At 39.4% G+C, this 24175-nt stretch overlaps 1 protein-coding gene across 1 annotated transcript in view; it reads left to right on the plus strand.

Annotated features, from left to right (window-relative positions):
- Positions 1-23508, plus strand: part of LOC135711676 (cyclic nucleotide-gated cation channel alpha-3) — a 484096-nt gene extending 460588 nt beyond the window's left edge. The window contains exons 10-13 of the mRNA XM_065234596.1: positions 390-557; positions 7452-7593; positions 22885-23048; positions 23111-23508. Coding sequence (XP_065090668.1) covers positions 390-557; positions 7452-7593; positions 22885-23048; positions 23111-23406 — 770 coding nt within the window. The 3' untranslated portion in view covers positions 23407-23508. The remainder of the gene's footprint in view (positions 1-389; positions 558-7451; positions 7594-22884; positions 23049-23110) is intronic.
- Positions 23509-24175: the final 667 nt, after the last annotated feature.

Raw genomic sequence — 24175 nt, forward strand, 5'->3', positions numbered from 1 at the left:
GTTCATTGTTCAGAGCACCACTTTTTCTTCCGAATAAAATAAAAATTTCCGATCTTCTTCTCTCGTACTTTGTTTTGTTTCAATTTCGGTATCTCTTAGTCCTTCAGCTGTTGATCTGAGATTGTTGTCTTCGTGTATTTCCTTTTCTTTTGCATTAATTTTTTTCTACCCTCTTCATTCTGAACGCCAAACCGCACGCCGCTCTCGGGCACGTAAATCGAGTTAATCGAGTTTTTCTTTTTTCTCTCCCACCACCTGCTTCGGAACAACAACAACAACAACCACCACCACCACCATCAACTGTGACTGTGTCGCTGGATGCGTTATTTTTTTTATTCGTTTCGGTACGGTATGGTATGTGATGCAATTTGCGGTGGTGCCAATTCCAGGAAACCGGAGGACAGCCAGCGTGCGTTCGGTCGGCTACAGCGACCTGTTCGTGCTCAGCAAGAAGGACATGTGGGACGTGCTGAAGGAGTACCCGGCGGCACGGGTGCGGCTGGAGGCGATCGCCGTCAAGCGGCTCGAAAAGTACAAGAAGGCCCCGCTCGAGAAAGGTAATGTCGGGATGAGCCGGACCAAGAAACCCAACCGTTGCCATATCACCATCCTCCTGCTACTTAAAAACCACCACCTTCACCTGCATCCATTCGAACACGCCGGTTTAGATTAGCACAGTGTGTTGTGTGTGTGTGTGCATTGTTTCTTTTTTGTACAGAGTGTTTGAGTGCGTTTTTGATTAGAACATTGTAGATAGTATTAGGTTTAGGGGATTGTGATATTACTTTGTGACTGATTAGTGTGCATTACTCCTACCTAAACCATGCTTTTTTAGTTGTTTACTTGAGGTCAGAACGGTGCTAACATAATTGCAAATCGTAGTTTAGAACGATAGCATTGATTTTGACCATGCCTTTGTAACCATTTTTGCTTTTAATCGAACGAACTCGAATATCCCGTAGGAATAGGGAGGATATGACGTTTGGATGGTGTTTTGTTTTAATTTGTTTCTTATTAAAGAGAACGAGAGCATATAGGGTTGGTCAATACAACAACACCGTTTAGAAGGGACGGCTATCAATACACCTTCATCACGAATATCTACGCAATATGGGTATCTACGGAATGGATTCGATGAGTAGAAGCAACAAATCAACATTCGCCGTTATTTTGGAACTCAAGATGGTAGACCAAAATCCAATATGGAGGCGTTTATGTATTTAAACCAGTGTTGGCTAAAATCAAGATCAGAAATTCAAAATCAGCTATTTTTCAAGATCAATAGTACCTAAAATCACAGGTCATCATCACCACGAAAATCACGTGCAATTTTCGACCAACATCAGCTGTGATTTTCGATTCCCAAAATCAACCAGCATCAATATCTACCAAGATCAAAATCATAGCAAATCATAGGACTAGAAGATATGTTAAATTCTGGAGTCGTGACATTCCGAAATTCAAGTCAGTTAATTTCATCCGGAATTAATTAAATGGTGGATCTTGGGTTGAAAGATGGCATCCATAAATCCAAGATGGCGGACCAAACTCCAATATGGTGACCTCCGGACAGTGAATTTGCATCTAAACCCATGCAATATGGGTATCTACGGAATGGGCTCGATGAGTAGAAGTGGAAAATTGACATACGTCGCCATTTTTGAATTCAAGATAACGGACCAAAATCCAACATGGCGTAGTTATCCATATTGCATGGGTTTAGATGCATATTCGCTGTTCAGAGGCCGCCATTTTGGAGCTTGGCTTGAATACGGTGACGAAAGGTTTCCGCTGCACAGTTAAAGTCGAAAAACTCGTAAAACTCATTGAAACGCCCAGACATGAACCGTATTGGGTCATGCAAGCTGTAGTTCGCAGCACGAGGTCCAAGATGCAGGAAACTTCTCGACCGAAGAACTCGTTCGGGTGCGTAGATTTCGAATTCAGCCAAGATTCCTAGAGAGTCGATATCACCAATAAGTACTTTCGCTGCGAACACGGCCTGACTAATCGTCCGCCTATGTTCTAGTGTTTCAAGACCCAGGAATAGACAACGATCTTCATACGGCGGAAGGTTCACAGGGTCATTCCAAGGAAGGTGACAAAAGGCATACCGAAAAAATTTCCTTTAAACAGATTCAATCCTCGCTATCCAAACTGCTTGATACGGGCACCATACTACCGAGCTGAATTCCAAGATTGATCGTACTAGAGAGCAGTATAGAGCTTTTAGTCAGGCAGGATCGCGAAACTCGTCAGCGATCTTGAAAATGAACCCGAGTTGCCTGTTAGCTTTCGCAACGATGCCCGAGTAATGAAGCATTAATGTTAAGGCGCAGTGCAGCGTGATTCCTAGGTCACGAAGATTGTCCACACGTTGCAGAAGTTGGTGATTTATCGTATTGTTGAATGCCACTGGTTTCAGCTTGCGATGAAATTAGATAATATTACATTTTTGTACATGCAACGTGAGATAGTTTCTTGAGCACCACTCTTCGAAAGTATCGATTAGGTGCTGAAGCCGCAAGCAATCGGCGAAGCTACGAACAATCACCTAGATCTTCACATCACCCGCGTAGAACGATCGGCCACCAGTTGGGAGGATCAGTCCGGCCTCATTCACAAAAATCGAGAATAGCAATGATCGCAAGTTGCTACCTTGAGGAACACCGGAGCTGTTTGTAAAATAGTCCGATTGCTCTGATGCGATTCTTACACAAAGTTCCCGATTGGTCAGATAGGACTTGAACCAACGAGTTAAACCCGAGGATACACCGAGTTTTTCAAGTTTAACTAGCAGTATGGAGTGGTCAACCCGGTCGAATTCAGTCTTAAGATCTGTATATACAACGTTGACCTGCGCTCCAGCTTCCATACTCCGAAGACATAAATAAACGAACGGAGCTAGATTTGTTGAAACTGATCTCTTGGGATAAAAACCGTGTTGGTCTGGAGAAATGTAATTTCTGCAGCTAGAGAATATGCGTTTGGTGAATGGGTCAAGAGTATGACAGTATTTACGGAGGGCCTTCGATCTCAGACGCTTCAAATTCCGTAGTCGAGCATTGGACCATGCGGATTTGGGAGAGGGTCTCCTCAATGGGACAGAATCAGTTATTGCCCGGCCAACGACCTCAGCGAAGTAGTTGACGACTTCATCAATAGATGAACACGTGTCAAGGAACTGCCAATCTGCCTGGACAAGCGAGTGACTCAGCGCGACGAAATCTGCTCTACGAAAGTCGAGCTCATGTACATCAACAGGGGGGTTATCGTAGTGAACAGGAACAGATAGGTTGATGGAAATTCCAACGCAGGATGATTGGTGCCGATGCCAATCAAAGGCTCTGAGGCTTCTAGGATAGAACATTCCAGTCCTGCAGCTTCGTTCGCCAGAACGAGATCAAGCAGTCGAGAGTTGCTATTCAGTATCGAGTTGATTTGCGTTAAGCCATGCAGGTTCAAACCATCAAGGAGAGCACAGCAGAATGCGGGCATGTTCGAGCGAAGGACATCAATGCTAGAAAGATCGTTTGCAGGAACGTTCCATGAGAGCCCATACTGATTGTAGTCACCAAATACCAGAGATAGGTCGTTTTGTTCTAGTCGAGAGAACACGGTACCTATCGAACTGATGTGGTTTACAATGCTGCTTGAATCAGATTTCCGGTCTGGAGGTAGATACATAGCGCCAATACTTATTGATCTACGAGGCGTCGTTATTTTGATCCACAGCTGCTCTAGAGAAGTGCAAACTGGAGCAGGATCGATGCAGGAGCTTAGGCGTTTGGATACCGCAATCAAGATGCCTCCCCCACGTGATTTGGTACTATTCTGGTGGTTGCGGTCGTTTCGAAATACCGTGAATAGACTGCCAAATAATTGAGATGAATTAATGCGGTCATCAAGCCAGGTTTCCGTAAGAACTATGACATCATAGTCAGAGTCAACGGCAGTCAGGAAAAAAACATCAATCTTTGTTCGCAGGCCACGAACGTTCTGCTAATACACCAACAGGCGGTCGAACGAAGTCGGTTGGAGGTCTGCAAAATGATCGATTAGTCGAAACGAGCATGGTGGTACTCTGGAACACAGAGACGGATCAGGAGAAGAACTGTTTTCAACAAACGCATACTTGCCTGATGTAGAAGGTTGGAAGACCCCTTCACCATTCTCAACCATAGGGCCAGAACGAGTACGACGACAGGAATCACCAAGCGTGACTGGGTTGAGTGGCTCAGGGGCTTCCTTGAGGCAGCAGGCAGCGCGTTCTGGTCTGGGATGTTCCAAAACGTGGCGAGCAAGATCCGGTGCAGTGCTGTATGTCCCATCGGTGATGTGGGATTCGAAGCCATCGGAGTATGACGTTTCAGTCGGCAGATGTCAATTTTACACTTCTACACATCGGGCCAATTCCGAAGATTACAAGGTCTTCAATACTATGTATAGTATATGACAGAATTTACTCACTAGATGGCTTTTAACATAAAATGATCAATTGCACCATCTTAAATACAAATTATGTAACGCGATATACAGATCCTGCTCATATATATGGTTCGCTTCTTCGGAAAAGTTGCTCAGATGACTTAAACTGTAGTTATTTACGATACTGTATGTACATTGTTATACGACTTCTGGTTGTCTGGGTAGCTCAGAATTCACTCAGGCGGCGCTAGTGTGACATTCATTGTGAATTGTTTGCCATAACTTAACATCTTGACTAGAAAGAAGGATCCCGTCTTCGGCAAAATTGTTCAGATGGACCAGACCTATTGTATGATAAAGAGTTTACTTTTGAATTTACTCACCTTCAACCACAAATCTGCTATCTAATTCATATGCTAATTTAGGGGAAACAATACAACATTAATGTTACACAAGGACTGCCTTTTAAGTGAATTCTGAACTAAACCCTTTACTTTAGAATAAGTACTGTCCATCTGATCAACTTTATCCAATATAGAAACCTTCTATCTAATCCATACGTTAGGTTAGTGCAAACAATGAATAATCAATGTCACACTACCGCTGCCTGGTGAGTAAATTCTGACCTGAACTGTAACATTAGCGCTGCTTGGTGAGTCGTTCAAAACGAAACTCATTTCATTAAGATAGTTCTTGTCAATTTGAACATCTTTGCCGAAGACCAAAACCTTCTATATAGTCCATATGTTACGTTAGAGCAGAAATAATTGTCATACTAGCGCCGTCTGGTGAGTTGATTCTTAGCTGATTTCTTTACCATAATATAGGTATTGTCCATTTGAACAACTTTGTCGCAGACGGGAACCTTCTATCTAGTCAAGCTGTTAATATAATCCCTTGAAGAGTCCAAACATGGCCGTCATGATGGCTGATATGTCCTATCACTTCATGTTTTCAAGCGTGCAAATCTCGTACACCGTTGTGATGACGCTCATGATATTGCTATTTCTTGTTAACTGCACTGTAGCGAATGTGGAGTACCAGTTTCATTGATGTGTGTTTAGTTATATTTAGCTGATATTTTGGCATTAGAAATTTCGATGTGATAATGAGATTAATCAGAAACCAGGTTTCCACAGCGCTTAAACTTGAATTCGGGCAAACAATTCAAAACAAATGTCATACAAGCGGCACCTTGTGAGCAAATTCTGATCTAAACTCTTTACTTTATGATAAGTTTTGCCCGTCTGAACCACTTTGTTGAAGACGACAATCATCTATATGATTTGTTTATACGATGGAGCAATTTGATCATTTTCTTTTTAGCGGCATCTAGTAAGTACATTCTGTTCCATAGTTCTGAAGACCTTGTATTCTTGAGTATCTGTGCAGAAGAAAGTAACATCCTATTGATACAAACATCTCTAACATCAAAATATGCCACTTCATGGGATTATTTTCCCAATGACCCCTCCCTTTGAGGGATCCGCCTCTTAAGAAATCTTTGATAGTATAAACTGAAAGTACATTAAATTTACTTTACAATGCATTACAAATTTCAAACATCCATTGAACCTTCGCTGAGATATGACAATTTGAATTTGAGGTCAAATTGAGCCCAAGGTACAGACAACGTAAGCTTTTTTTTTGGCACAGACGAAGGGTTAACGGTAAGTACCGTGAACTTCAGGGCAGTTCTAGGCAGTTCTAGGCAGCTTATAGAACTTCACGAAAGTTCCATTAAATTGACGAAAAACGATACTGAATGCTGCGAACATGTTCTCAGTCTTAAATATCGTTTCCTGGTCAAGAAAAAGTTACATCTAGTCGATAAACATGAGAATTTCAGGAACTTTCAATGACATTCATGGAAATCCAGAAAACTTCAGTTCAAAGATCTTAAGATGATCTTTCCTTAAGAGCGTCGAGAAAGTTTTGAGAACTTCAGGACAGTTCAGTGATCAATCCCTTTATTATCGTCACCGTTACGATCCAGGGGTTGTGATCTTTATCAGGGCTATTTGAAGATGGCTTAAAACGATACGAACGTATGTCCTCTGAAGAAGACCAAGTCCACAGACCAAAACGTAAAACATAAAACATCGTAGCGTTTTGATCTACCTTTAAGTTGAAAAGCTCATTCCCGAAAAAAAATAATACATGTAGGTTTTATGGCGAGCATATTTCAGAAAAACTTAAACCGTATTCTATTATTAATGGGAAATGGAATTATAAATTTGTTGTGCCAATGCAATGTTTTAAAATGTCAGATTGAATTACTTACAACGTAACATTAATTTACACGCGTAAAGACTCCACCTTTGTAGGTGTTTCACACTAAGAATTAACAGTACAGAACTTCGATTAATTGTCTTTCAGCCCTGCATAAGGATATTGGTTTTCAAAAGGTTCAAAACTCCCTTTGACCTGGATTTTTCCACTGTTAAAACCACTTAATTTTTCCGGAATTCATAGTCAATATCAATTTTGCTCATGGAAAAAAAATCCTTCAACGTTCAACAACCAAGCAGAATTTAATGCAATAAAATAAAGTAAAAATTGATGAAAAAGCTAAATAAATGAATAAAATATTATTCTGACCCACGTATATTCCTCCATAGAGCTATTTTTTCGTTTGTTGAAACATTTATTATTCCATTTGTCCCTGCACGAATTACTGCTACAGCTTTTCGATTTCCCATCGAGTTGCTTTTTTTCGGTTCCTTCGTTCGCCAAATTCCCATATTTCAATCCCATAGAGCCAGCCGTGCAAACCTACTAGCCAGGTCCCCGCCGTTCTCTTCCTAGATTCGTTTGATTTTCCGTTCACATCACTCACGTCCTCGAGCGTATGTTTGTGTGTAGTGTAGATAGGTAGTTGAAAATAAAACAGTCCAAGCAAAACACCACCCTCGCCACCCCCCACCACCCTTCCGATCCCGAATAGTGTGCCCCGTTTGATTAGATTGTTATTGTGTTAACTATGTGCTATTTTTGCGATTAATCATTCAAAACACCAAAAGTCGCTATGGGACGCTGCCAATCGACGCCCGGATTAGTGGAGACACGGGGCCGGACCACCATCGAGGACATGTGGATATCACCGACGACGGCGATTACGTCCGCCAGCTCGATGGTTCCTACATATCCACCGCCGGCCGGCAGGTAAGAGCGTGAGCGAGAACCGAGAATGAAGCGGGGTTTGCGCGATTAGAGATTCTCTTGCTCCCAGAACACACTATCTTTCTGTCCTAGTCCTATATTGCTATGCATATATTATATACATAAATAGATATATTACTAGAGTGTTACCATCAATATGAAAGCAAAACAAAACCAAAAAAGTATCGAGCCCAGTGCGGTTTCTCATCCCGACATTTCCATCGATGACACTGCTGCAGTGAGGTGCAGCACGTGTGCCTTGTGCGTGTGTGTATGTCTGTGCATCACACAATCGTTGACAAACGACTATGGGATTATCCGAAACGAATGGCGTAACGTTATTATCTCTTATTTGCCACTTTGTATATATATCAGCTTTGCATTCGTGTATAATGGACAAAGGTTTTTGAAGGAATCGAATGCGGAAAATTGGCACGCTTTATGTGACTGTAATTGAACAGAGAGTGAACTAAGTGCTTGAGGTGTTTCCTTGTGGAGTCCTTTTTCTTAAAACACTGCGCAATTTGAAGAACACTAATATCAAGATTTACGAGGTTTCAGACATTGCTTGCTTCTCCTCGGCAAGCAACAAGTAGTAATTTCAACTGCGTGCATTCACCAAACACCGTATATTTTGTCATGTGCAATTGCAAACAGTAGTTTGAAAAGGACGCTACAAGGAATCATGTTAACGGCATATTTTTTCGATAGTTTTGCCCTGAATTAGCTCCTTAAGCTTGGCACATGGAATGGCTTTTAACTTATTTGACAAACAATTGATTTTCTTCAGTTAACCGACAAAATACACACTTAGAAATTATCACCGACTTCGGTAATTTTTACCAAAATCTGAACAGCTGAACTTTTCGGTAAAATTTATGCAATTTAATTCAATTGCTTTTCAGTTACTTTGAAACTAAATCTACACTAAAATGAGAAAATTTGATCGTTTATACAAGGTTGAACATGTTTTGAAACTATTTTTGAATTCAATGGACTTTAAAATGAAGGTCAAAGTTTTACCGAACGTTCAGCTGTTCTGATTTCGGTAAAATTTACCGAATACGAAAACAAAATCTTAGTGTGTACAATCTATGGTTGCCCATAAATTACGAATCAGTATTTTGTCACACAGGAGTAACTCATTTTCTAGGCACAAAAAAAAAGAAGAATTGAAGTTTCTCATATAGGTCTTTCAATAAATAAACTCGTCCCCCTAATAAACGCATTCCATTCTTTCATTTACAGCTTTCTGCCGAAGAACGCGTTACCCACCGAGGTCTTCCCACCACTTTTTCTCAGAGAGTGACTATACAGCCAAAAAATGCTATGAAATTCCATCCTTTTCATGTAGCCTTTTTGTGAATGTAAAAACATGTAACACAATTCTACATACTTTAACAAAAGCTACATTTTCATTACATGCCCCATTTTTTATCATTTAAATAGTGTACGTCGTATGTTATTTTCATTATTTTTGACGTAGACTACGTCTGTGATTCTTATATGGGGGTACACTTTGTGAAAACCGAAAATGGAACATGTAACAAAATTATGAAAGATTTGGAATGTGAATAACTCAGCTGATTCTGGACCAATCGGTTAGAAATATTTCTACGCATCTGTTGAATTTAAGACTAAATTATTTTTCAAAATGAAACGATTGAAAATTGCACGAATGTGCAACTGTTGTTATGAAAGTTAAAATTATCACCGAATGCCTGCGAAAAGCGATTTCCCTATCACAGATTTCAAAGTTGAATTCAATCACCGCGTAGTCCCAAGTAACCCCCAAGCCCGCTAACTACCCCATAAGCGCCCTTTTTGGTAAATATAGGGTTTCCGAACTTTATATAAGTCGTATAGCAGTTTTATATGCCAAAAAGGGCGATTAACGGGCTTGTTGGTTACTTGGGGTGAGTGGTTGTGTTCTCCAGTGCATAACGAAAGGCTGCCTGCAAGCAGCGAACTGCAGCCAACATGAGCATCCATCGAAGGAGGAAGAAGCAGCACCGCTATTGATCGGAATCAGCAGCTCTTTGTGAGTCGCTGTGGGCCATCTTTGCCAAGCGCGTCATACTAAAGAGTAGAAACAGAGAGAACCCCGCTCAAATTCATATTCCTACACAAAACACTAGCTCCTGCTGCAGTTAACAAATAACATGTACTATATAAGACCACGTAGTCCTACGTCACCATTGCGTACAACCCCATAGGGGGTCCCTTGTAGTTTTTAGTGTGTAGTTCTCCATTGACACTCAGTAGGTGACACGTCCTTCGGGGGATAGCTGTATTTGAATAAGTTTGAAGTAAGTATCAGTGAAAATTGGGATTATTTATGCCTTTAGACAAATTGAAATTAAAGCTGGATTCCTCCGAAAGATGACTTTATCTTTGTGATCTCTATATCTGTAGCTTCAAAGATTCGGTTGAATCACTTGAATCATTAAAACCGATTTCTTCGCCAAAACTGCAAATTGCCACAACGGCGAACAATGCGGTCGCGTAGAATTACTCCAAAATTGATTATTTTAGGTATACAGTGTCCTCGGAGAAGCACTGGCAAAGCCCTATCTTTTAACAGTATTAAGGTTTTTGAAAAGCGAAGATAGAGGGTTGTTTTTTTTATATAATGCGTTTATTTTAATAGAGAGTTGGTGTTTTTGGGCCAAGTTGCAGTAAATGAAACAACTCTTTTGAAGACATCAATCCTCCATCTATTCACCGAATAAAGCTATGGAGCGTTGCTTAAGGGGGCCTCCCTTAGCTCAGTCGGTAAAGGCACAGCCACAAAGCAAGACCATGCTGGAGGTGGCTGGGTTCGATTCCCGAGCCGGTCTAGGAATTTTTCGGGTTGGAAAATGTCTCGACTTCCCTGGGCATAGAAGTATGATTGTACTTGCCACACAATTATACCAATGCAAAAATGGTACAGGCATCGAAAGCTCTTAATTAATAACTGTTGAAGTGCATCTAGAACACTAAGTTGAGAGCACGCAATAAGCTAATATGCGATATGCAATAAGCTTGAAATGCGGAGAAGAAGAAGAAGAAGAAGCGTTGCGTAAGGACGATACATAAAAATGTGTTCTAACTATATTTTTTTCCACGTAATTATTACGTGTTTTTTGACGTAGGACTACGTCTGTGATTTCTATATGGGGGTACACTTTGTGAAAATCGAAAATGGAACATGTAACAAAATTATGAAAGATTATGAACGTTAATAACTCAGCTCCCCCTGGACCAAATTCAATAATTTTATCACCAATGGATCAGAAATATTTGTACGCATCAATGCAATCTTCCGACTGATGATTTTAAACAAGAAAATATTGAAAAAGTGGGAATTTCAAGCATTGTCAAGCGATAATTTTATCAGTGTTTTCATGAAATACACGTTCTTCCCAAACCCAGTAGTCATAATCATAATCAAAAGATATAAAAGAGCACTGCTGTCTAGCCTCAACTCATTTTCGCTTCGGACGGCGTGGTGAGCAGGCAGCAGAAGCAACAATAGCAGCAGTAGGAATGTGGTGGCATGTTAGGTAGTCCACTCTTCTACCTAACAAGCAACAATGACTGGTCGCGGCAAAGGAGGAAAAGAAGGCGCCAAGCATCATCGCAAGGTTCTTCGTGAAAACCAGGCTTCCAGTGCGCGCGCTACCGTATGCGAGACGCAATACGAATAGTCTCATAGTCATAGCAGTCTCATGCGCAAGAGATTTGTAGCACTCTGTTTCTCTCTCTTCAGTTTTGTCGCATCTCACATTCTCATAATGTCAGTGTGTCGCACTGTTTTGTAAGCACAGCACATTTCCGGATGTATGCGTTTCATAAGAACGAGTATCATGCGACGTCGCGTGAGCCGAAGCGCATGCGCTTTTCGCAATGAGACGTCGCTAAGCGACGTTTCAATGCGACATCGAAATAACAAACTCAACTGGAAGACCAACTCGTGTTCTTGATGTGGCAAAAGTGTTGTTTTGTTTTGAAAACGATGGAAAGCGACCTAGCTACTACACTCTTATCGAACATGGAGAAGAGGTGTCAGATGGCTATGACCAACAAAGTTTTTCTAGCGGCAATTTTCGTTGATTAAAGGATTAACTTGACAAATAGCCCATTCATGACGAACGAAGGAAGAGATGTGGCTTTAGTAAGCGAAGTGTACAATCAAGTTGTGGTTTATTTGCTCGTTAATATGCTTTTTTTTTTTCAATTTCACCGAGGGTCCAAGGTACTAACACTAGAACTTTTTGGAAATCTGTTATCGCAAATTGATTGTTTCAGCATCATGGTGGCTGGTATGAACTATCCTGTGAGCACTAACACATCTGAAGAATTCAGATGCTGCCGTAGTCAGTTTTGTTGGTTGACAGGTATTCAATACAATTCCTGAAGCAAGAAGCTTAGCAACAATCCGTAATACAGATATGACACAACTTTTTCCTAAATTTATTACATTAACATTAATCCAGCATTTCGTACCTACGTACACTCTGGTGCAAAGTTAATCGGACAAAGGTAGTTTTCATACAAAATAGCCAAGTTTAACATGTTGTAAATGTGTTCTGTTATGATCAATTGAGCTGAAATTTTGACGCAAAACTACAAATATGTTGAATTTCACGTGTAAGAAATACAAAATTTTTTGAAGCACCTGCTGGAAGGTGACAATAAAATTAAAATTTGTGCATAGCTGATCAGACTAAGGTCAATGGAAAAGCAAGTTTTGAGTCAATATTTCAGCTCAATTGATCATAACAGAACAAATTCACAACATGTTAAACTTGGTTAATTTTTAAGTGTAGAATTGTGTGTATCTAATGAGAAGTCACCACCAACGTTTTTGCAGCAAAGTACACTTCTGCGTTTAAAATAATCCCTAAAATAGTGTTCACTCAAGCCAGACAAAATAAAAATATTAATCTTCAGAGTTCTATCATTACTAGCGTGTTGATATGATAGTCAGACCGAACTGTGACATTTTATTTGATTTCGAGAAAAACGAATTTAAAGTTGGGTGTTCAATATTGTGTCTTATGTAATGGGACAAATCATTTGACCGTTTTCTCTTTCTACTCTATTTTTTTAAATCTGGCTGAAACAGTGAACTGTAGCTGAGGGAATTCTTGATCTTATGATATCATTAACTAATTTTTTGTTTTTATTTTGCTACTTAGTCCTTTCTGACTTAACGCCGGCCATATTTTTCCACCAAATGGGCTGAAAGCTTCAGAGGCTTCCAAAAAATGTATTTTAGAAGATTTCCGTATAAGGACTTGTTGAAGGACACATATTTCCAGAGATATTCCGGTATTATTTGGGGTTCTACCATGCTAACGGTATCCCAACTACCGTAAGGTTGTCATCCACCGCTCACGGAGTCTTCCTTTACCTTCCTTTAGTATCCTTTCGACAAGCAATTGCGTCTTCCTAGGAGCATGAGTGGTGATCTTACGGTGATTCCAGTATATCTCTGGAACCATGTGTTGAGCCTGCTTGAATCTATACTAGAAGATATTTCTAGAACCATCTAAAAACTTCACCCCATTTCAAAAGCCACATGTGAAAAGGGCACACAAGTCTTTTGTGAACAAACCCTTGCAGTCCCTTCTCTCGTCACCCGACAACATCACATATGATGGGACCGCGAGAGTCAAGGCATGCGAAACAGCGCACGGCGATGGCGCCCTGAGAGAGCGCATTGAGATGTTTCAATGAAACAGTCGCATGTGATTGAATGCATGCGTCGCATTGAGAGAGCAATGCGATGAGACAAAACAAAATTGAAACGCTCGAATTTGTTGAGAGCGTGTAGCTTGTCGCGCGCATCGTTGTGGTCTCTCTTTTGTACAATTAATGTAGCACACCATGGATTTGAGAGTCATGCGACGCTCCGTCTCACAGCTCGCTGTCGCATTTGCGTACGCGTGAGATTTCCGGAAGCCTGGTGAAAACCGCCATCCGTCGTCTGGTTTGCCATGGCGGTGTCAAAAGTATCTCCGGTCTGCTCTACGAGGAGTGCTGAAGGTGTTCCTGGAAAATGAGATCGGTGATGCTGTCACCTACACTGAACACGCGAAGCATAAGCGACCATGGATGTCATCTACGCTTTGAAGCAACAGAGACGCACTCTGTACGGTTCCGGAGGTTAAATCATCACCAACTTTGGCAACAAAACGGCCCTTTTTAGGGCCAACAAGCTTATTACAGTATTAAACGTCCCCTACGACACACAAAATGCTCTCCAGAGTTGTAATCTTGTAACCAAACTTGGAAGCAGGGGTGCAAGTGATTTTGATCGATTCTCTTCATCAACTTTCTCTTTGAAAAAAATTACTACAAATTTGATTATGCCTACAATTCAAAAATGGAAAGAGTTAAGATGATCGATTATTTAAAAGAACTAAAATTCGTTCCGTCCACTAGCGGTCCTACGTGAAGCTTTCGTTCGTGACCCTAGGCACAGACCCTTCTTCTTTTTGTCATAATGAGTTGTTTATTTTGTTAGAATACACATTTTTGTAGGAGGAAATTTACCGATATTCTTTGTATCTTCGGAGATACAAATTAAAACATTTGAGTAGTTCCACACAGATTCACAAACCGTTTCAGATCGATGTATTTAGAATTAATTGTTATCTTACACAGTTGCTTATTACTGTCCAACATGTCATTTTACACATTTGTTCCCTAGTTTTATACACGACTAACACTTGAAAAAGAATTATGTAAAACTGATACGCTTCAATAGAAAAACATATATCTCGCGAACGATTTGTTTGATCGAGATGGTGTCTTGTAAGAAGTCGCGGACAAGTATTGTGCCTTTCAAGAAAAAATATACACCGAAAATTTTTTAATCTATTAGTTACAAAAAAATCAAAATCATAAAAAAAAGTAAAATTGCTCAAATTGCATTTCTTTTTATTTTTTTCATATTAATTTTGTAGTTTAGATTAAGTGATACCTACTGACAAAATGTATTTACTGGGAAATTTATAAACAAAAAAGTTATTAAGTATTTAAAAAGTACTGTTTTCCAACATACTACCTACAGTTATCGAATATCTTTGAAATGGTGTTTTTTTTATTAAAACACATTAAATTTACAACAAAAATGCGTTTAGTGCTCAACTTGCCCAAAGTTGTTACTTTCGAGATATTCGTAGGTTAGAATTCACTTATCGCATAATTAGAGCAATTTTTACCCATTCGAGATGTTATTTGTGAGTGTCCAATCTTGAAAATATTTTTAACGAAAAACCCAATTAATTTCCTTAATTTTTGCAGTTCACAGTTTTGCAATCATACGCATGAGTTAAAATATTATTAATTATGAGTAAGGTACCGTGAGGGAAAAGTGTATTTTTTTTATTTGGCCCCATATACGGCTAGCTAGTTTTGAAGACCACGGTAGAATAGAAAACAACCATAAGAAGTATAAAGAAAGAGAGAAGGATTAGTAATTTCTATTAAATTCCACAATTTTGTTCGCTAATCCTTGACAGACACGTGTATTTTGTCTACAATGTGCAGACTTCTTCAGTGTCTTGTACTAATACTCGTATACGTGTGTAAACTCTTCTGAGATAATTATGAAACTAAAATGAAACACTTGCGAGTATTCTTTATAGTATATAACGAATGGATGGATGTACAACAAGTACATTCCAATGATAAGATTGTACATCATCCTGGAGTACAAAGGAGTAATTTTCAGAAAAAAATCACAAATGACTAAAAATTCTTCTACTTGCAAATTGTTTTTCGTTGTTTTTAAGAATTTAGATTGTTCTATTTTAATGAAATCGTGCGGTATCAATTTGAGTAATTTTTCACAAAAATATGAAACAATACCTTCAGGCTCTTTAACAATAGTTTGTATATCACATCTATCAGTAGTTACCCACTGTTCGAATGATTTCGAAATTTTTCATTGACACGTAGTCTCTCTGGCCAGGCATCACCCGACTTATTTCATCGTCCTCAAAAAATTGAAAAACAAGCTCCTTCGTTGCATCATTTAAGCCATGGCCCGATCTTCTATGAACTGCTGAATGTGCTCCATCAGTTTCAAATAATTCTTTAGCTGCTGCTGCGAGGTACCTTGTGGTGTTAAATTCATCCATTATTTTTTGTATTGTCTATGACAGGGTCAATACAGTTAAAATCTGTAGTTTTTCACTCCTTGTAGTATCTTGTGTGCCAAATTTTTCTTTCAATTCAAGAATTATTTCTTCAAAATCCTTTGTTGCACTTGTTTGGTCCTCCTGCGGTCCCAGTTGGAAAAGATGCTTCCTCACTCTTTGGTTGATTTCCTTAATTTTATGTTCAGGGTAGTAAACGTTGTTTGGCTTTTTTGCATCAATGGGTGAAACTTGAAACCCAGCAATTCCTCGGATGAATATTTTGGTCGGGAATATTCATCATCAGTTGTTGCAGTTGTGGCCACTGATATTGTTGATGGTATCGTTGGTAATTCAGGCAAAACCCTTCCAACAACAGTTCCCTCACCATCCCTCTCCAAAGGAGGAGTTTGGTAAAGAGAGATGAAAAAACCGATTTGTACCTTCCTTAAAAGTTGTCCTAGCTCGCTATTCTACTATCTATATGCAATTTTCACACTACCGTACTCTAACGGAACTATCAACTCTATACTTTCATCTACTCCATCGATCGTATAAAAATTACCACTACAGTCTGTTATTTGAAATTAGCATCTTCAACTATGTAAATCGTTGACTTCACGCAGAAGTAATACTAAACATATAGTCAAAGTGCTTTATTTATTAATTTATTCATCTGAATTTTTGTCGTCCTAATGAATGAGACGAGGAAAAGCCAATCTAACTGGCGTAAATACCCAATATATTTTCACAATACAGTACAAACATTACAAAACAAGCACATCCGTGAACATAAAATAAAGTAAACATGGCTTCAAATATCAACTGGAGCACAATTTTTATAATGTGGCCACTTTATCGGTCAATCCAGATTATTCGGTGAACCAGGCTATGGCCACTATATTCCAAAATATGTATTCCAAGTTAAATACGCTTTGATCTCTTGATTCTGAACAACATAGAAAAAATCGCATGGTTCTAGGACATTTTTTATAATGTGGCCACTTTATCGGTCGTTCCGGATCCTCCTTTAGGTCAGTAAAGTTTTCCTGAGGGCGTATATGGTGTATTTACACCATACATACTTAGTACTATCAATTTCCAGTAATATACGTTAAGTAAAGTCTAAAATAATGTCAATAGATAGTGGCATTTCCTACATTACCGGGAACTCGGGTTGATCCCGGCCCTCTATCTCGGTACGCAAAAGTCTCCGGTCAATGAGACTACCACAAATCGATTCAGGAGTGTTTTTCCTTTGAGCATATGTATAACATGTTGACTTAAACCGTTTGGCAGCCGAGATATTCAATTTAGTCACGGTTTTGTCACTTTTTGCCCAGTGTGCAATGGTTGCTGCCGAGTAAAGAGACGATCGTCTGACACACATCGATAATGGCCTGCTTCTGTCGACAGCCGAGTGAACACTGTTCCGTTTAATTTTGCCAGCTTTGTTTGTAACTCACACAGTCCCGCCTGCCGAGACGAACTTCGAATGCATAGGCATTGTTTTCATTTTCTTCTGCAATTTCGCTTTTTTCCATCATTGTACTGCAGAAGTCTTCATTGTTTCGTTGAGCTTTAAATCATCAGCAGCGACCATTACTGGCGAATGTTGTTTGCCATGGCTCTACCTCTCACTGCGTGACAAAACGTTCTGTCAGCGAAAGTCGGTTGATCCGTTGACGAGTGTCGAGTGAGTGTCATGATATTTTGCATCACTGCTGAAGAGGATAGATTAACACTCCGAATACGGTGGGTAAAAAACTTTACGCCGACTACGAAGCCTCCGAAAAACGTGTAACGGCAAGTTGGCAATGGCACAACTTAGCCATTTCTTAATGAATTTCAAAAATTGTGGTACCTTTAGAATTCCTAGGGTTTCTAGATGATTTTGATTGCAAAAAACTTGAAAATGGAGTCGTCTACTTTTTTAAAAAGCGAAAAGAGTTGTTACACGTTTTTTAAAAGGTGTGTTTGTAGGGTTTTGCAAGTGGCGCAAGATCTGTAATTTAGATTAATGGGCACAAATGTTCACAATTAGCCAGAATACAGTCATGGTTCCTATATATGGATCCTAGAGACAACGGAACGGTCCTCGAAAAATCCGGAACATCCGTAAAAATGGTCAATCCATGATCCTGATCCTAGAGCTCTGCGGTTTTTTTTTTGAAAACGTTAGGAACTGTGATATAAACAAATATTTGGGGTCGTGACATAAACATGTCCCTGGATGGCCATGGGACCGTCCTCCGGAAGATCCGGAACATCCGTAAAAGTGGACAATCCATGAATCTGATCCTAGAGCTCCGTGTTTTTTTAACATTAGGATCTGTGATATAAGAATGAATTTGGGTCATGGACCAAGTCCTCCGGAAGATCTGTGAAAATGAACCTGGATGGCCATTGGAACGTCCTCCAGAAGATCCTGATCATCCGTAAAAGTGGATCATCGATGAAACTGTGAAAAAACCGTGTTTTTTTTCGAAAACTCTTGCAACTGCGATTTAAGATAGAATTTAGGGTCGTGACATAAACATGGATCCGGATGGCCAAGAGACTGTCCTCCAAAAGATCCGGAACATCCGTAAATTTATCATACTGTGAAACTGATCCTAGAGCTCTGCAGTTCTTTTTTAAACACTGTGATATAAGAAACCTCTGGACCACTTTTACGGATGTTCCGTATCTTCCGGAGGACGGTCCTATGGCCATCCAGGTCCGTGTTTTTTCATCTTTATTATGGAGACTTTCAGCCCTGGGCTGGTTCGTCTCCAGTACGTGTTTATGTCATGACCCTGAATTCTTTCTTATATCGCAGTTCAACATGCTTTCGAAAAAACCGTAGGACTCTAGGATCAGTTTCAAAGATTGACCATTTTTAAAGATGTTCTAGATCTTGCGGAGGATGGTCCCATGGCCTTCTAGGTACATGTTTATGTCACGACCGCAAATTTATTTATATATGACAGTTCCAAGTGATTTCGAAAAAACCGTGGAGCTCTAGGGTCAGTTTCATACAATGACCACTTTTACGGAATTTTTAGATCTTGCGGAGAACGTTCCGATGGCCATCTGGGTCCATGTTTATGTCACGATCCCAAATTCATTCTAATATCGCAGCTCCTAACGTTTTCAAGAAAACCACGGAGCTCTAGGATCAGTTTCGTTAATTTTCCACTTTCACGAATGTTCCGGATCTTTCGGAGGACGGTCCCATGGACATCCAGGTTCATGTTTATGTCACGACCCTAAATTCTTTCTATCATCACAGTTCTTAATTTTTTCATGAAAACCACGGAGCTCTAGGATCAGGATCGTGGATTTACCACTTTTACGGATGTTCCGGATCTTCCGGAAGACGGTCCTATGGACATCCAGGTTCATGTTTATGTCACAAGCCCAAATTCTTTCTATCATCACAGTTCCTAATGTTTATAAAAAAACGCGGAGCTCTAGGATCAGAATCGTGGATTTACCACTTTCACGGATGTTCCGGATCTTCCGGAGGACAGTCCCATGGCCATCCGGGTCCATGACCCAAATTCATTCTTATATCACAGATCCTAATGGTAAAAAAAGGGAGCTCTAGGATCAGATTCATGGATTGTCCATTTTTACGGATGTTCCAGATCATCCGGAGGACGGTCCCATGGCCATACAGGTACATGTTTATGTCACGACCCCAAATATTTGTTTATATCACAGTTCCTAATGTTTTCAAAAAAACCGCAGAGCTCTAGCATCAGGATCTAGGATGTTCCGGATTTTTCGAGGACCGTTCCGTTGTCTCCAGGATCCATATATAGGAACCATGACTGTATTCTGGCTAATTGTGAACATTTGTGCCCATTAATCTAAATTACAGATCTTGCGCCACTTGCAAAACCCTACAAACACACCTTTTAAAAAACGTGTAACAACTCTTTTCGCTTTTTAAAAAAGTAGACGACTCTATTTTCAAGTTTTTTGCAATCAAAATCATCTAGAAACCCTAGGAATTCTAAAGGTACAACATTTTTTGAAATTCATTAAGAAATGGCTAAGTTGTGCTTGCAAACATGCCGTTACACGTTTTTCGGAGGCATCGTGTTCGGAGTGTTAAAAGTTCCATTAGAGTACAGCAGTTGAAATTGAACGAAGGGCCTTTAGTGCGACAATACTAATCATATGCGCACTCTTTTGTCTAGCTCCCTTGGTGGATGAGGGGATTTTAAGGTATTTCCTCCATTCCACTGGAAAAAAAGCGAGCCCCACACGTTTCAATGTATTGACACGAAGGGGAATTATTGACAATAGTATTGATGATGTGAACACAGAAATATTTTCAATTTCGATGTATTGATGTCAATATAGAATGTATTGACAATACGATTATTGTCAATAAAAGCTATCGTGTAGGGTCTACTAAAAAGTGCGCGTTTGCCTTACTCATATACTGTCTGCGGTTGTGTGTTAAACGTCGTTAGAACTTTTACACAGTCGCGTTTGACTTGCTCATATACTGTGCAAGTCAAACGCACACTCATTTCGCTGTGGATTTGAGGAAATACCGCAAAATCCCCTCACCCACTAAGGAAGCTAGGCAAAGGAGTGCGCATTTGATTAGTATTGTCGCATTAATGGCCCTTCGATCAATGTCCACTTCTGCTCAATTTTTACACTGCCATACTATACTCTAACGCAACTATCAATCTATCCTCTTCAGAACTTTATCTTGTTAATAAATTATCGCACTAAAGAGCAGTTCCTATTAACAACACTAGTCTATGATTCCTATGTAAAATCGTGCGCTGATCCAAAAATGTAGTCAGAAAAAAAAACTCAGAAGGATTGTTTTCTAGATACAGCTAATTAATAAAATTTCACTTAAAAAAGTTTGTTTACAAAAAAACCCATTATCTCTGCCAAATTAAAGGTGAAAATTTTTTGTTTCGATCAGCTGAACATCATTTGTTGTTAATTTATCGTTTGTTTAATTTTTTAATGTTTTGCATATTTTCAAAAAAAAAAATCGATTTCAGCAAAGTTTTTAAGCAAGGTATATACAAATGTTTGTAGTGGTTGTACAAACAATACACCTAATCTCACTGAAAAATGGTTAATAGCCAATTTTGTCATTTTTAATTTGGCATTAAAATAATTGATATTGTTTCATTACAGTCGGAGGTATTTGTATTTTAGTAAACAAACTTTTTTTAGGTGAAATTTCATTTTTTATGAGATTTTTTTTGACTAAATTTTTGGATTAAGTGCACGATTTTACATGGAAAATGACCATCATCGTACAAAGTTCAAATATGGTGGAAACTAGTGCTATTGACACTTGAAAATTGAGATAAATCAAATTACCAGAACTTTTGATCAAATATTTTATCTCTTTGCTGGTGCGCTGTTTTAAATAATGTCTTCATTGGTAACAATATTTGAGATATTTTAAATGGTTATGCAAAATATCTTAAAAAACCGTTTAAACAAGAAGTTTAAAAACATTATCAAACATTAATGTTCTACGATTTTTGTGAATTTTTAAGTCCCCAAAGTTTTAAATTTTCCAAAACTTTGCATTTTTTATAAGCTTTATTAATAAAATAATTTATAAATATGGAAGTTATTCTTGTTGTGATATTAAAGTTTTTAACACTTTTTTGGAATTGTCATTCAAAATTATAATAAATTAGCTATACAACTTTGTCTCAGACGTCATTTTGATCAGAAATTACTTTTTCGTGCAACAATTTATAGAAAAATGACCACGATGTTATTTTGAAAATAAAATCAAAATTCGCCGACACACAATCATCCATAGTTTCATGCAAATCAGAGAAGATCCAGTCGAAATTGTTGTTTTTTTATCCTTTTTGGCCTGGCACTGATCTAAATCTTCATGTATAGCGTTTCCTCCCAACGCTATAGCCCAAGTAACAATTTTGGTTTTATGAAGGTTCTGTAGACCATGATTTAGACTTGCAGAATGCTATAAAAGCTCTATAAAGCTTGCAATGTTACTTGGGAAGCTTTAGTATTTTGTTATTGATTAGAAGTCGTAAATGCCGGGATTTTCTGACGCATAAGAAGTAAAACCGTTGGTCCCCGGTCTATGAGTTTGATGGGTCGATAGGTAGGGTCCAGGTGTGGAAGCTGCCTCCCTGGCGTCGGTAGTATTGGTACTCAGTACGAAAAACAAGATCGGCGGAAAACAAATCAAGAAGATGGTATTGAATCAATCATGCGGGAACAAATTTCTGATATTATTTCAGGAAAATCCATATAATTTTTGTTGGCATCAAAATCATCATTTTGAATGGCTGACATATTTTGTCCTCTCAGGTTACACTGCACATTTCACTGCTTTATGTAAAACTGTTTATGGGGTTGTTAGGGTAGGTATCGCGGATAGGCCTATAAAGTGTTTTGGGGAAAACTAAGGTGATGCTCATAAATCTAGATAAAAATTTCAAACTGTCCTATCTGCATTGATCGGTTTTCTTCATCGTCTTTCTTTCTTTAATAACCCTACTTTAAAATCATTCCCTGTTATCAAACTGTGTGGCAAAAATAATACGAGATTTGTTTGCGTAGGTGTGGTTATCAAAAGAGAAGGTCGATTAACAGAATCGAGCAAAGCAGATAGGACCTTTTGAAATGTTTATTGAGAAATACAAATACAATCAATGAGATTAAGCCAAGTCGCACTTTTTCGTCATGAATCGTTGAAGCAACTTCTCACTGAAGGTTCCACTGCTTTTTTGTTTCGAGTGTATTACTAGGGCGATTAGCTTGATCTTTGTAAATGCATTTTCAAAAGTGCAACGTATTCGATTTGAGAAGATAGAAATCAGCACAACATCACATGAGCATTGTAGCAATTTTATAGTTATTTCCATACAAACCTTCATTGTTGTTGTGGCACCTTAAAATGTCAAGTATTTTTTGCTGATCTTAAGACATAGCTGTTTAAATCCTGCAGGACAAAATGCATTGTCCAGTCATTTTTCACAACCAAACGTGCAAAAATCTATGATCTTTGGTCGCATTATAGGAATAAATTACAGAGAAAACTTCCGCTACATAGATGAACGTTACGCCATTCGTCGATAGCCCCCTAGTGTTCCCCAGAAAACATCTAATTTCCCAATGATTACCACTATTTTTTCAGCCGCATGACGAGTCCCCGGTCCCGACGAGGTGATCTGATTAGCAATCGAAATCCTCAGTCCCCAGGCTCGGTAAGCCCCAGTGTACATAGTTCCGAAGAACGGCCTAGAAGTCGCGCGACTTCCCATCAGCCTTCCAGACCGCAGTCACAGCCCTGTCGGACAGGTAGGTCGAAACCTGCATTGCAGATGTCCAGGGCAGTTAATTAATTCATTGATTGATGGTAGAACTTTTTGCAGGTCCCCCCTGTGACTCGCTTACCCATATCGAATCGTCCGGTGCGACGCCCCTGCTAGGGTCCCACGAAGCCCTGGAAGGGGAAATCAAGCGGTTGCGCGAGCGGCTGCATACCGTCGAATCGGAGAATTTCTCGTTAAACGCCAAACTAGCCCAGCAACAGTGGGAGGTGGAACACCGCCTGGCGGAGATCGAGATGCAAATCTGTGGTGCTTCGTCCGCGTCCAGCATGAGTCAGGAGAACGAAACCGAAGACCTGGAACGGAACCGGGAGAGTATCATATAACACGGAAGCGAGCTGCCTCATAAAGTTGCCCTGGTGTATGTGCGATGCATGACTTGAATGGCGTACCATTGTTCGTTTCTTTTCGTGGTGGTTGTGTGAAGATATCGGTGAAGCACGCTGTAAGCGGAGAAGACAGGAAGATCGTTCGTTTTTGTTTTGGGTTAAACCATCAAGATTTCTACGTTGTTCTTGCGAAGAGCAGGTTCCAGTGCGGACTTTTGCTTATGTTTCGTTTGTTGAATATACCTACTATTGGAGAATACATTTCGTGACACAGCATTACGGGTCATCTTTGACAAAGGCAGCTACTCTAGAGAACTACGGAAGCGCGCAGAGAGAATCTTCTTGGAAACCGGGAAAGACGGGCGGGGTCGTTGTTGCAAAACCGAGAAGGTTACCGAATCTGTTAGAATACCGAAGATGCAAATCGAACAACACAAATACATTTCTGTTCAGTTAGTAACTAGCATTACCAATAGTACGTTGAAAAATGATAGTGTCACTAAATCGGGTACTAAACGTTGGAGAAGACAAGTGAGATTACTGTTAATGAACCACTATTCGTGCTCTGTATGATAGCCAGATCATTTTGTGAGAATTTCTAGAACGGAATCGTACCAAAACAAAATATAAAAAAAAACTTAGCTCTTTGTAAAAAAAATTAAAGTAACAAAGCAAATGAAAGCAACCAAGCAACAAGTGAGATCGTAGTACGATTAACCTATGAAAATTCGTTATTATCGAACGATGTAGATTTTTTACCACTAGC

Source organism: Ochlerotatus camptorhynchus, unplaced genomic scaffold, assembly GCF_037179485.1.
Source record: "Ochlerotatus camptorhynchus isolate MF236.1 unplaced genomic scaffold, CSIRO-AGI_Acam_v1.1 ptg000434l, whole genome shotgun sequence".
Lineage (NCBI taxonomy): Eukaryota > Metazoa > Arthropoda > Insecta > Diptera > Culicidae > Ochlerotatus > Ochlerotatus camptorhynchus.